The sequence below is a fragment of the Penicillium expansum genome (assembly GCF_000769745.1).
Source record: "Penicillium expansum strain MD-8 chromosome Unknown contig362, whole genome shotgun sequence".
Lineage (NCBI taxonomy): Eukaryota > Fungi > Ascomycota > Eurotiomycetes > Eurotiales > Aspergillaceae > Penicillium > Penicillium expansum.
This window is the reverse complement of record NW_015971526.1, coordinates 368,533-382,695: the sequence shown is the minus strand read 5'-3', so window position 1 is coordinate 382,695 and position 14,163 is coordinate 368,533. Positions and strand designations below refer to the sequence as shown.

The 14,163-nt window shown below is 48.4% G+C and overlaps 4 protein-coding genes across 4 annotated transcripts; 1 reads left to right on the top strand and 3 right to left on the bottom strand.

Annotated features, from left to right (window-relative positions):
• Positions 1 to 700: 700 nt before the first annotated feature.
• On the bottom strand, positions 701 to 2,210 carry mrsA (putative mitochondrial carrier protein; the record flags this gene model as incomplete). The annotated part of the gene is made up of 8 exons (XM_016747718.1): positions 701 to 749; positions 817 to 1,261; positions 1,314 to 1,370; positions 1,433 to 1,525; positions 1,582 to 1,714; positions 1,789 to 1,824; positions 1,884 to 1,953; positions 2,173 to 2,210. 8 exons carry the CDS (start codon positions 2,208 to 2,210, stop codon positions 701 to 703), a joined length of 921 nt encoding a protein of 306 aa, XP_016593205.1.
• A 1,839-nt stretch (positions 2,211 to 4,049) lies between these two features.
• Positions 4,050 to 8,976, bottom strand: PEX2_104480 (Zinc finger, C6HC-type; the record flags this gene model as incomplete). Its single annotated transcript, XM_016747717.1, has 9 exons — positions 4,050 to 4,078; positions 4,137 to 5,023; positions 5,093 to 5,636; positions 5,728 to 6,011; positions 6,603 to 7,263; positions 7,324 to 8,498; positions 8,558 to 8,682; positions 8,749 to 8,805; positions 8,899 to 8,976. 9 exons carry the CDS (start codon positions 8,974 to 8,976, stop codon positions 4,050 to 4,052), a joined length of 3,840 nt encoding a protein of 1,279 aa, XP_016593204.1.
• Positions 8,977 to 10,255: 1,279 nt separating this feature from the next.
• On the top strand, positions 10,256 to 11,248 carry PEX2_104470 (alpha/beta hydrolase; the record flags this gene model as incomplete). Its single annotated transcript, XM_016747716.1, has 1 exon — positions 10,256 to 11,248. The coding sequence occupies one exon, from the start codon at positions 10,256 to 10,258 to the stop codon at positions 11,246 to 11,248; it is 993 nt and encodes a 330-aa protein (XP_016593203.1).
• A 789-nt stretch (positions 11,249 to 12,037) lies between these two features.
• On the bottom strand, positions 12,038 to 13,252 carry PEX2_104460 (phosphotransferase family protein; the record flags this gene model as incomplete). Its single annotated transcript, XM_016747715.1, has 1 exon — positions 12,038 to 13,252. One exon carries the CDS (start codon positions 13,250 to 13,252, stop codon positions 12,038 to 12,040), a length of 1,215 nt encoding a protein of 404 aa, XP_016593202.1.
• Positions 13,253 to 14,163: the final 911 nt, after the last annotated feature.

The window sequence follows — 14,163 nt, the reverse complement described above, 5'->3', positions numbered from 1 at the left end:
GGTGGAGTTGGTGAAAGCGATGATCTCCCGCAGTTGGAGGGGGGAGGATTTTTCGCGTGACGTCGTCGATTCGGGAGTTACGCATGCGTCCAGTGAAACTACATGTACACAGTAGCATTATTATATAAATCAATTAAAATGGTAACCTCAGATATCATCTCTAAATTCCTCACGTCTATGGGTACAAGCAAGATCCTAAAAAAAAAAACGTAAGTTATAGTGATGCCACAGAGAACCCAGCCCTCTCAAAGAAACCAAAAATAAAAACCACGAGGGTTTTTTTCCAACGCCGGTCACAGTATAGGACACATCGAATGGAAGGAAGCATCGAAGAATCCAAAAATAAAAAATAAAAATCAAGCACCAGATTTAATCTCCGAAGTCGAAAGTGGCCGTGTCCCGTTGTTCCCAAAACTATACATTGCCGAATCGCTTTTCATAAAAAGCCCTAAACATGCAACAAGATCGAAATGCGGGCTCTGCTAGCCCGAGATGCGCCACAAGGAGGGTTGCTGGGCTCCGCCCAACCCCCCATATCCAGAACATATTGTAAAAGAACAGACCCATATCGCCCGAAGAGATCAAAGAAAGATTATATGGTGCCCACACAAACGTGGTATATCGAACAAGTAGGTCTATCGGGAATGGTGGATAGAACCCATGGCGAGCGGCCATGCGAGAGGATCAAGTCGGGGTTCTTTTAGTCGAGGTGCTTCTTGAAGTATGCCTTAGCCATCTCATATGATGTCCTAGAAAAGAAGTCAGTAAATGTCCAATCAAATATTCAAAAGAACTGAATGCCGGAATGGGACGTACCAGCAAATCGCAGTGCTCGGCATGGTGGAAATAATCCGAGGGCGCATGCCACGCAGGAAGCCAGACCAACCAAACCGGCGCTTGATGATGGCAGCGGCGTTGAACAGACCCTTTGCAGACCGCACCTCCTCACTCTCTGCGAGGCCACGGGTCTGAAGGAGGGTCTTTACAACGTCAAGGGGAGTGGTAAGACCAGCTGCGAAAGCACCGGCCAGACCACCTGCGATGCAGTGGGTGAATGGATCGTAATCATTCTTGGGGTTCATGATCTTCGAGATCGACTCGTAGGCAACGAATTGAGTGGCCGTGAAGGGCACGGTCATGCAAAGTGTGGTAGGGTAGGAGACGTAGAAGGCCTGGAGACCTTCGGTGCGGTAGAGGGTCTTGGCGCACTGCGCCAGGGTCTTGTGAACTGAGCCGTGGACTTGCATACGTTGCTTCATCACTGTAGAACGAGTTAGCTGGGCGGGATTTATTGCCTCGCACGGGTCACTTACCATCAAATGGGTTCATCAGCGCATCGCTGGCAATGGTAGCGGCCGCTCCACTCATAGCTGCACGATAGTCACGTCAGTTATTGCACAAAAAATCAATTCGACAGTTCCGAAAAACGTACCGGCAGCCAAGGGATGATGTCCATCGTCGACATTACCACCAGCCATTTCCTTCACAATCTCATATGTACCGAAGTAGACCGCGTGGGCGGGACCTATCGTTGCGAATCAGAATTGAGTCTTTCACAGGAAATTTCCACGATATACACACCTGCGCCGACAATCACACTCGAGACTCCCTTCCATAGTGTCCGCCAGCCCTCAACTCGATAGATTGTAGAGACCGCGTTGGTCAATCCGGTGTAGAGACCGCCAGCTGAAGGGGTCAAGATTTGCATGCGAGTCTAGCAACGGCAAAATGGTCAGCGCTCGATTCTTTTTCCCAGTTCCAAGGCCTTCAACCAGAAGCCAAACTTACCTTGAGCAAGTCAACAGGGTACATCACCGAGTGTTCCTTTTATTTGATCAGCCAAAAATCCTCCCAAAAAACCCTCAATAACCATATAAACATACCGCGATCCCCGCGAAAGCACCAGCTAGCATATTCTGGCTGAGGCCATAGTTGGAAGGCAAGGCTTCATAGCTAAAACAGAATATATCACATTAGCTTAGGCCACGAGATCGGATCCCGCAGAGCGACAACAGGGCGAACAAGAAAGTCAGGATGCTCAACATGGACCATCAAGCAATTGCTTGAGCACATCATATCACCAGAAAATAAAATGTGTTTGTCCATGTGTTCATTCCAGCGATCCCGGCGCCAGAGTGCCTGGGGAAAAAAATCCATCAGAGAGCGACATACTCGAATTCCTGTCCGGGGATCTGATCGGAAGCCGCCATGGAGCTTCCGCTAGCTCAAGGCGCAGCTGTAGCAGATGAAGAGTTCGTGCGGAAAGGAAGGGAGGTTGACTGTGGCGGAGGTGGAGGAATGGGAAAAGTGAAGATGAGATAAACGGGGATTGGCTTGGAGATCCCGCGGAGACACAGTCACAATACCAACAAAAGAGTAAAAGAACCAAAAGCCAATAAAATGGGAGCAGAAATGAAGAAATGAAAAATAGAAGTAAAAGAGGAAGACTCTTTTGCTTTTTCTTTTTTTTTAACGGAATAACCTCGAGAGGAAATATTGGAAATTTAGGTGTTTTGGCCGCAAAACCCGGAAAACGGCGCTAGGGAAATTATTCACGGACTTGCCCAGGTTGGTTCAATGTTATTATTTGAGTATTCTACTACGGAGTACGGAGTACAATAAACCCTTATTATTTCTGTTCTTTTGATTATTAGAGACTATTTTCTACTTATTTTCCTTCTATACTCCTACTTCTCCTTACATCAATCCCTTTAAAAGTACTCCGTACACCGTCTGCCCTGGAGAATGTATCCATACGCTTATTCAGAATCGGCGGCCAGACCCTCGGCCGTTCATGCCTCGGAACTAACATTTACAACATAATATTAGTGAAAGGCCGAACTACACATATATAATATACATAATACATAATATATATATGTAACTTATACTCCGTACAGCTCCGGACAATAATAACACATGTCTATAGCGACAAACACCGTACAAGTAAGTACCAATACACAGGTAGATCGCCTCCGAAACATCCGATGACGGAGTTTAGGGGAAGACCCTCCCAACACCTTAACTTTTTATGTAAAGTACCGTACCAGTACCTTTACAGTGTAGCAACCACATCACAGGTACCCAACCGGTACCCCCTGATTTTATCAATCAGATAAGACCGCCCCCTAAAAAGCCATCGTTCGCCCTTGACCACATTTCGCCTAACTCATATTTTGTTATAGAGTGGAGCTTCGGCCTGGTCTTCCAGAAGGATTTTTATTTTCTATTAGAAATAGAAATACTTCTAACCATCTCCCTTTATACATATATACATACCCAGCTGTACCTTGTTTATATTATATCTCATGTCCATTACTAACCTTGCCTCTCGTTTCAACGAACTCGGGAGGCGAAGCAAAAAGCAGAACACGCGATCTTTCACTGGGGCATGCCGAGGCCCGGTGGGACTCCCAAGCCGCGAACTAAACTCATCTGGTCTATATTGACTCGGATTCTACGAGGGCCCCTTGTTTCTCATGGGAAAATCTTACACCTGACTCCATTGTCAAGGGGTAGGATCGAACGCGGTGTATCTCAATTTGGGCTGCATGCTATAGAGTCACTCTATATTATATAGGAGCGTACATGAGCAGAGTCCCTGTTCTTCTTCCACTCACTACGCAGGAAGGATGCATTGAATGGGAGAACTTCACTGCGATCTGCATCTCATAATATCTGAGAATAATCAATTCTGTAAAAAAAAAGCCGCTGCGCCTGAACTCAAGGCAATGAGGAAAGAGAAGACGGAATCTGTGATGAAAACACACCAAAAGAAAAGCCCTCATCAAATGAGGATACATGCAGGTAATTCAAGTAAGCGGGAAAACAAAAAAAAAAGGCCCGTGTCAGCCCTGGGGATGCATGGATATGACCGTTGCTACTGCGAAGCCAGTGCAAGGGCGATGATCTCAATGGCTTTAGAGGTAATGGTGGAGGAAAAGGAAAAGGTATGCTGAAGCTTCTTGTAAAAAAAAAAGGATGTCGTTCACGTCGTCAAGATCTCGTCCGTAGTCAACGGCGAGTGGAGAGTTAGAGTGGGTTGTGATTTACCACTCAATGTTAAACGACCACTCTCCTAAAAAAAAAACACGTGTTAGCAATGTAGGGAAAATACATGTGAAATTCCCACTTACCATTCTTCAGGTTCTCAGCAGTATCACTCAAGAGAATCACCCTGCGCTTGTTGCAATAAGCAGTCTTGTCCAGGATATCGACCTTGAGTCCTGCCAGTTCGGCAACGGGCTTCTCGAACATCTCACTGAGACTCTCGACAGCCATCTCCAGATCCTTCTGGTTGTCCTCAAAAATCTCAGTCAGATTGTTCCGAGCAAGGTAAAATGCAAATGCGTAAGTCCACTTCAAGGTCTGGCGGCACTGCTGTAGGGCCTGCGACGCGGTGTCTAGGAACTGCACCTCAATCCAAGACAGACCAGACTGCGACTGAAGACTAGTCATCTTCTTCTCCGTCTTCAGGTACAGATCCTTGTCGAGCTTGGCAGACTGTTCATGGTTCGCATACCGATTATAGTAATGCAGGTATCGCTCCAGGGAGGAACGCGATTTGGCTTGAGCTGTGCGCGCGTCTGCGCCTGACTTTTCTTCGTACCGGTTGCAGTTGTACCAGCTCGTGCCATGCTCGGACCAGAGACCCATACACATCCAGCAGAACTCGTACTTGCACTTGCGGCAGGTCATGTGGTTACAGCCACCATTCTTTTCGATCGTCGAGTTACACTTAGTACACTCTTTGGTGTTTGCCGAGATCCAGTTGGCCGTCTCGGAGTCATCTTCACATTTCTGTAGCCACATCTTGACCAGCGTGCATGGCGCGGGCTGGTGGTCGCTGAGGGAACATCCGAAACAGAACTCGTGCTTACAGAAACATCGCACTGTTGGAACTATGCGACGGAGATCACGGTTCTTTACCCCACAATCAATGGCGTATTGACAGTTTGGTGCTGGACACCATTTCAGGTTTTCTTTATCGTCAACGTAGGTCCGAGTTAGAAGTTCGCGATATCTGTAGTGAAATACATGTTAGCAAACGCTCCCTTCCAACTAAAAGAAGCATGCAGAATAAAACACGTACCTTCCTTGAAGCTCCTTTGTCACGAGCAGATCCAGCGACTTGGAGTCCACGATGCGATTACAGCCATCGCCCGGACACTGGATTCGGCCAGCCTCTCCTTCCTCCTTAATTTTCTGCCCCAGGTAGTGCCGGTAGCAGTCGACACAATATCGGTGACCACAACGCATGGCATACGTCTCGAGGTCATCACCGTCCTCGCAGCAGATGTCACACATGAAGCCAGGGACGCGCTCGGTCTTTGCGGTCCCCTCAAAGTTCTGCCCAAGTCCAGCCTCCTCCAGCGTCTCTTCCGGATGCTCCATATATGACTCGATCAACTTTTCTTTGTTCCACCGTCCGTACCGCAACAATATCGCCACCGACTCAGGCGGTAGTCCAAGGATGGCGCAGACCTCGTTGACCTGGCCAAGCTGTTCATGATCGATATCTGGAGGGTCGAGAACCTTGTACTCGACTTCATATGGCTTCTTTTTATGTTTGATGAGGTCCTTATCGTCCGAAAACCCGGCGTCGAGATCATCGAAGTCTGCTTCCCCATGCACAGCTTGTTAATCGCCATACTCAAAACGTGAACAGTGAACAGTACAGTGAACAAAGACACAAAGGAAATAACGCAAAGATTAGAAAACACGCACCTTCACCTAAGCTCTCATCATCAGAGCCCTGGGTACCCAAGAAATCATCTTGGCTAGAGACGTCACTCATGAATTCATCGTCAGAGTCCATACTGACGGTGGTGGGCGTCGCGGAGAGCCTCCTCTTGTTGCCGGAACTGGCGGTACTTTCTCTCTCTGTGATTTCTGTGGCGGTCGCTATTGACTCGCTTTGGTGGGAGCGCCGGTCGGACGCAAAAGTGGATTTCCGGGAGCCGTGGGCGGCTTTTGGCAGTGCCTCGTCCGCAATCGCCTCAGCCGCCTTTCTCTTTCGCGTTATTGGAGGCGTGGTGAACGTAACGGCAAAGATGCCGGCAAGGGGGATGTTATAAATGGGAGATCGGGCCAGACGTCACTGGGTAAAACCTGTGACGGGCACGGATAGAGGGGGGTGGGGAAGCGCAAGATCTCCGGGCTGTTGGCCCCGAAGGCGGCTCGAACCGGTGTTCGAAGGGATTACGACTTTCGGCTTTGAGATGGTTGGAATCTATATTCCGTATACTCCATAGAATTCTATTGCATTTGAAGACTACAACATAAAAACAAAAGTTCATGAACAGAAAAAAAAAAACATTCCAAGATTGGTCAGCTGATGTATGTCTGTAGGTAGCCTTTTTCAGCCCATTGACTCAGGTATGAATCATTCCACTTATTCGCTTCATTAGTACAGCCCTAGCCTCTGTAGGCTTCCATGGATTATAACTCAGAACCAAGTTACGCTTTCAAGAACATAGTACCTATATCTGACTTTAATAACACAGATTCCTAATATTCAGTAAATGCCGTTGGCATGAAGAAAACAAGGAACTTTGAATCTCGTATTGGAATTTTTAGTAATAAAAACATGTGGTATCTACTCATCATCACTCTCCTCCTCGGATTCTTCCTCACTACTCTCCTCCTCTGCCTCGGCGAGCCAATCAACAAATTGCTGGGTCTGGCTGCGGACAGTCCGCAATTCCTCGGAGTTACTAGAGCGCTCATCATTCCACCACTGGTCGTAAGCCTCCTCCTCAATAAGGTCAAGTTCATACAGAGACTTGGCAGTAAAGAGAAGGACGGTATCACCCTTGTTACGATGGATAAGATCCTGCTGGAGTGAAAGCAGGAAATCAACCTGGTCGTTCTTTTGTTCCTTGTTGCGATCAAATAGAGTGCGCTCGACGACCTCCTTGTATGCCGTGAAAACCTCATTGACTGCTGGACCGGCACCCTTGCCGCCCTCCATGAGCTGCTGGATGTGCTTCATGAACGATGTCACGATAGCGCGACGGACCTGGTTGTCTGAAGCGTTGGCGCTCATACGTAGCGTGACCAACTCAAGCTGCACCACATCTGCTGCCACGCCTTCACGTAGACTGTCAAACAAACTGACTGATGCATCGTGGTGGAAGTTGTCTGCATCTTCGTCGGCAGAGAAACTACTCCGCTCGGATCGTGCCCAAGAGGTATTAGACACCTCAGACGACAGTGTGGAAATGGAGGCGGAAGAAAGTGAGAGATTGGGCATGCGGTACACTGTAGATGGCATAAAGTTAGTAATCTGAACCCGGGAGGACTCATTCGGAAACGACATACCAAGTCCCGATGATGCTACGCTCATGTCGTCATCTTCATCTTCCTCTTCTTCGCCGTGAATGAACTCATAGCCCTCGCCTCCTTCACCGACAACTGCGGGATCATTTTTACCCACGCCGCCGTCATTTCGAGTTTTCGTGATACGCTTCCCACTCTCCACCCAGATGTTATCTGCGATTTTCACGCCGTAGGAGAGAAGGGCTCCCGCTGCAACGGCACAATTCTTGCCGATAACCACGCCATCGGCGATAATCGCCCCACGGACGTCTGTGTTATCACCAATCACGACATCGTCCCAAATGTAGGCACCATCCAGCTTGACATTGCGGCCAATTTTACAGTTTCGACCAAGCACGGAGTTGTGGACTTCTGCGCGGTCTCCAATGCTAGTGCCTTTTCCGATGACTGTGCGGCGCCCAATGACGCAAGAGCGTGCCAGGGTCACCCCGGTTTCTTGGTACATGCTGCCCTTACGAAGTGTGTAGGTGTGACCAGGGAGCAAATTCGTATCCGGGCACAAGGGGTATGTCCAACGCGAGAGGATATCCTTGCTAATCGCGTCGTATGCCTTCAGGTTGCGCACGCGCGCAGCGTAGTGGTCCTTGATGATGTATGTGTGCAGAGTCTTGCCGTTCAGCTCATAATCCTTCAAGACACCGAACAGGTAGTGTTTCCGGGGCGATTGGTAATCGAAACTATCCGACCATAAGCTCAGCACGTCCGGGGTGCAGATATCGATGCTGCAGTCGATCAAGTCTTGGCGGATATCCAGTTCGGGGTTTTTAAGAATAATTTCGGCGTCAATATTCAGACGAGACAATTGTTCATCATCTGCATGGCGATCGATTTCCTCGTAGTGGAGACAGCGGTCCTTGGTAGGGTCAATGACGAAAATCGGCGAAACTGAGGTGGACTTGGTCCTGTGCTGTAGGCCAGCCTCTCTTAAAACCATGGTCATAATCGCATTCTTGTCAAGTGCTCGGCGGGCCCGGTGCTCGGCCAATGCACCCTCGATGGGCAGGTTGCTGATCACGTCGCCGCTCACGACAATGAAGTCTCCGGTAATAAGGTGCTTGCCGTCCAGATCGCGCATAACGTCACCGACAGAGGTAGAAGTCGACTTGAGGAAAGTAAATTGCTTAAATGGAGAAGACAGGGCCCTCCATTTCGATGCACTAGCAATATAGGTCAGCTCTGCCATCCGTATCAGAGGGAATCTCAAGGGCAAGCCTACTTGATGTATTTCTCCAGTTGATCTGAGTGCGCTCCAGCATAGAGGAAGACCTCCTCCACACCTGCATTGGCCAGAAATTCGAGGGTGTATTCGATCAAGGGGGTATTTGCGAGCGGCAAAAGGCACTGTAATAATTTCGTTCGTTAATTGTGAGGTCTTGAGACATGAATGTTTTGCTGTAGGGAACATACACGAGGCTTATCACGGGTGAACGGCTCGAATCTCGTCTCGAAGGTATCTGCGAGCACCTAAGCAAAGCCACAGTTAGAAAATATATAAAGGATATAGAGAGGACTTCGGCAAGAACAGTCACGCAACTATTTGCCAACTGCTAGACTTACCACAGCTTGGAACGTCTCTTCCACTTCCTCCGCCACGTTGGGCTTCGGCTTTTGCCCAGCTTTCTGCTTGGGAGCCATTGCTGTAGGGAGTGTTAGCAACGAATTCTTTATCGCTCCAGATAATCGCAAGAACTAGTTCTCGTGAAGAGCCGGTGGTAAAGCGGCAGGGCTGTTTTACGTTAAATGTGTCAACAACCCGTTGAGCCCAATGTTGGTGAAGGTAAACTGAGAGAAGTCAGGAGAGGTCCTTAGATACCGTCTCCAGAAATAGCACCAAAGAAACGCGACGATCCTGTTATCAAAGAAGAGCACAAAAAAGCCTCGGAGTCATCCCGCCCACTTGTTTGCATAGTTTGCACGCCAATCCGATTAATATCGTTGCCTGAGGCATAAAAGGTCTTAAATAGGTTTAGTCTGGATCCTATAGATCACTCACTAGAATATCTTCAATAGATGAATGTAATTTCAACAATAACCGGTCTGATTCACTTGAATACGTGCACTGGTGATGCTACATATTGTATGTAGTATGTATTACAACAGTGACAGTCTCATACAGGCCAAGCCGACACAGACTCTGCCTATACGTGCCCTACTTATGTAGGTAGTTTCTATGGGTTATTTGACTGACATATAATTTTCCTCACGACCACTCGTTACTCTTTCAAAAACTCCTTGAACAAGATTTTCAAGTCATGTGATTGTATAGTGTTTTCCCTACAAACGTCTGGAAGGAAACTATCGTTGGTCCCTCTGGTCAAGTCCTGACTCTCGTAGATATATATACAGAAACAAAGATCACCAGCATTTCATGTTATTGCAATGCCGAACGAGCCACACATAACTTGTTTTCATTCCAAACATACTCAGCCCTTGCGAGTTTATACAGTGGGTACTCAACTAGTCTATACCAGATGTGATCCACATAGTCTTCCCGGTTCGGATACTTGAGCTATCCGTATACCTTTGATTTGCACGCCTCACAATCTTCTCTGATCCAGCACCGGCAAATTATCACTCCGGACAGACAAATTTAGTTAAGGCATAAAATGGTGCAACCTATGAGACCGGACGTGGAGGTTCCGAGGATGTCTAGCACTAGCGGGGCCTAAGGAGGGGAGGTGGACGATGTCGTCCACAATAAAAGAAAAAGATTGGTTCAAACTGGATAGAGAGATTGACTTCATTTACCGAGTTTAAGACCGGAACACTAATACATACTATCTAGTTTCATATTCGAAGCAGATACAGGTGATGGCACGCAATTTCAGAGCCATGATCTGGACCTATATAAGTATACCAGGGAAGACCCTTCCCTCTCTTGAACCATACTTCGGTACTGAATCTCCATTGAGAAATGTCTACTGTCACAGCTCTTGAGATGTCTCGCCCCCCGTACGACTCGGCGCTTCAATCCAAACTCGACGCTTTCGATCTCTCCCTCTTCGATACCATCGACAAGATCCGAGCCGTCTCCTGTGCATTCTCTGCCGAAACCGTCCTTGCTGGGGTTCCGCACATGCAACATACAGAATATGTTGCTGATTCCTCCGATGGCCCAGTCACTCTCTCCGTGTTTAGTGGCATGTCATCCACAAACCGCTCCCGACCGGCGGTGTACATTATCCATGGCGGTGGTCAAATAGCCGGCAACCGATTTATCGCGCTAGACAGCCTAATCCGCTTCTTTGAAGGTATAGATATCGTCGCAATATCTGTCGAATACCGTCTAGCCCCAGAACATCCAGCCCCGGCGGCTTTGAACGACAGCTATGCCGGGCTAGTCTGGGTAGCGGATCACGCAGCCGAGCTTGGAATTAACCCAGCTCAAATCATGATTCTGGGTGGCTCCGGTGGTGGCCCCATCGCAGCAGGATGCTCCTTGCTTGCGCGGCAGAATCAGCACCCAACGCTAAACCTTCTTGCCCAAATGCTACTCACGCCTATGCTGGATGACCGAGGTCAAACGGCGTCAGCGAAGCAGTTTGAGCATGTTGGGCCGTGGTGTGGAGTCATTAACCAGATGGCGTGGGACTGTGTCCTTGGACCGGACAGACCGGAGCAAGTTGATTACCTGGTTGCACCTGCACGTGCGACGGACCTGACGGGTTTACCGCCGACGTTTATTGATGCAGGAGAGGCGGAAGTGTTTCGGGATGAGGCCGTTGCGTATGCGTCGCTATTGTGGAAGTGTGGTGTCTCTACTGAGCTTCACGTCTGGAAGGGGGCATTTCATGGGTTCGATATGGAGATAACTGGTGTATCGGAGGATAGCCAAGCTGCAGTAGCGAGGGCCTCGATTGCTGCAAAGAAATCTTGGATCAGGAGAGTCTTCAAAGTGGATCAGTAGCTACTGTTCGCAGCATGATTGCGTGAGTGTGAACAACGCAGGGTACCTGGAATAGGCCAGGAATATATAGTGATCGAACATTTAGGCACATCTGTAACTTACTGCAAATGCAAATATTCTCTAGATTCTACCTTAATGGTGGTGATGAATGCCAGGTCCGTTTCATATAGCATTTTCTTACATAAATAGTCATCATCAAACGTTATAGATAGGAAAGTGGCCTGCACAAAGTATGCTTTTTACCGCCTCTTTCCAAAGGTTGTACATAGAAACGTCGATTTGCACATTTCAAGCCGTTTTCGCTGCCTACATTCTAGCTAGAACACCAATACCAGGGAAAATATCTAGAAAAGATATCTAAAATGACATTTGACTACCAAAAAAGACGTCAGGACATAAGCGGGCGATTATTCTTGTATGCCGCAATAAGAGAATTGTCGCATATTAGTTGTATTCAACTTCACAGAATCACAGACCCTCTATATCACGCGAGGCTCAGGGAAGCATATTTAGGGAAACAAATCTTCCTCAGTCTGCAAGCAAACATATACCAAAAATCGAAATGTCTATTTCTACTTTTCATCGCCGCTCCCCTAACGTCGGAAAACCATGCTATTCCCAGCCCCAGAAACAGCATGAGCTCTGGGGCTCCTATACTCGAAGAATCAACCTTTGAGACCCTTGAAACGATCTACGTGAAGTCAAAAGTCTCTGAACTCCTATCCTCCCTTATCAAGTTCTCCGAGAGTATACCATACTGACATTAATACCGTCTTTGTATGGTACACATCACGCCTGAAATCCTTCCATGGCGGCTTCCGCCACCGTGCGCCAGTGGGCCACGCGGTCCTGCGCCTGGCCTCGCGGGCACACCTCGACAATAGCTCGAATGTGATTGACCGCCATCTGCATCATCTCCTGCTTTGTATTCAGCTGAGTCTGCTTCAAAATATGCTCTGCCCCCTTTTCGCGGCAGGTTTGCTCAAACAATTGCTCCATGCGGGTCTGCTCTGCCTTATCAGCAGGGTCCCATTTCATGTTCCACAGGAATGCTCGCGGGGGGTTCCACCTCGGGCCGGGAACCACCCCGCTGAACTCCCAGTCTAGGACCGCGGTGATTGGACACCCTGGCTGGTCCGGGTCGCACATGATATTAGCAAAATGCAGATCTTTGTGTGCCATGATGTAGGCGACACGGTTGAGCTCAGTCTGGTTGTCTTCCCGCTGTAGTTGCGCCATAAACTCGCGGATCCGAGGGATCAAGTCGCGGTGGGGCTTTAAAGAGGGATGGGTCTCGATCGCGTGGATATACCGCTCGAGGCAGCCGTTCGTATAGGCGGTGTAGCTAGAGAACCCCTCGGCTGGTATGGGGTTGAGACTTTCGAGCGTCTCTGTACTCTTAACTCCGGCCGAGGCAGACCAGTACTTGTCTAGGTCCGGCGTCTGCCAAAAATTTTCGTCGATAGGTGGTCCGCAGGCAATATCGCCCGTCGGTGTTAGGGTCAGCCCGCCCACGTACCCCTCGTGCCAGGGTTGCGCATGCAGCTCGATCAGATAATCCGTCAGTTGATGGACCATCTGAGTCTTGACCTCATCGGATAGCGTTGCATATATCTGATCGACGCTGATACCGGACGCTTTCTCAAGTAGTGTGAACTCATGTCCGATCACATTATCCTCCGTTGCATCGTATCGGATTATAGCCGGTACAGGAATAGAGGTATGCTTGCCGATCCAGGTCATGACGCCCACTTCGTTGCGTGTCTTGATGACAGGTAGCTGCCGTCCAGAGACACGCAGCACGAGCGTAACGGTGCCATCCTTGTTTTCTCGTGCTGTGATACCTTGTACTGAAGCGAAATGAATGAGATAAATGGAATGAAAGGCGGCTTTAACCTGCAGCGGCTCGATGGAGCTTGGTGCAGGGAGATCCAATGATAGGATCAACGAGGTGATAGTTTCTGCGCTCAAGGCAGGAGGCAGATAACTATCAGGGGTGCCCATTGTGAGAAGTTAGAAATTCTTTGAGAGGAGAGACGATGGGAAAAGATTCAGGCCTCTCAAGCGGAAGATTCAAGTTTGGTTGGTTGTAGGGTCAAGTGCGTAATAGAACAACGTCTTCTTTGTATTTGTATTTTGTATTTTAAATATAATCTTGTTCCTAGGTATATTATTAAAGACGGGCAATATTAATTTATCAATAAATAGTTTTTTTTCGTAAGCGTCATAAACTAAACAGGGGTATGTAAATTACAGACATGCAACTCGTTACATTCAGTAGTGTCTTGGAGACAGGGAGATAGCAAATTGCCCCCTTATCAGCACTCTCAAGAGGTTGTCAATTGTAAGTCAATTGACTAATTATCTAGAGATATCACCCGTGATGAGTTTGCCAATAACTGTCAGTTCGTGTAGGGCGAGGGATGCGAATCCCTGCAGATGGAGGTTCACCGAGCCATCTGCGCTCAACGCCCACTCATCAGGACCACTATCGGCAGCATAATCACCGTTGGTTGTACTGACGGCGTACCTCTGGGAGACCTGGATGGCAGGTCCCTGAGTAAATCCAGTGATCCATCCTCCGCCACTGGAGGCTTGAAATCTCCCATACCATCCAGACAGCAGGAGCCAGGTCTCAACGTGGATCGTATCATTCCATCTAGGGTGAGTGTAGGTAACGGTCAAGTTACAGACGTCGAGGCCCGCGATATATAGGGGGCTTATATTCCAAAATTCCCCAGTCGAGGTAGAGTAATTACGAACTTGCGCTACAGTCATTTCCAGCCCCCGGGAGCCGAGGCACAGCAATGGGTTAAAGACATCGGAATCATAGCCCCCAACGCGTCAAAGTTCCAAATATCCATGACTAACTCGCAATTATTTCGAAACAATCGTGAATACCTCTAGTATTCAAG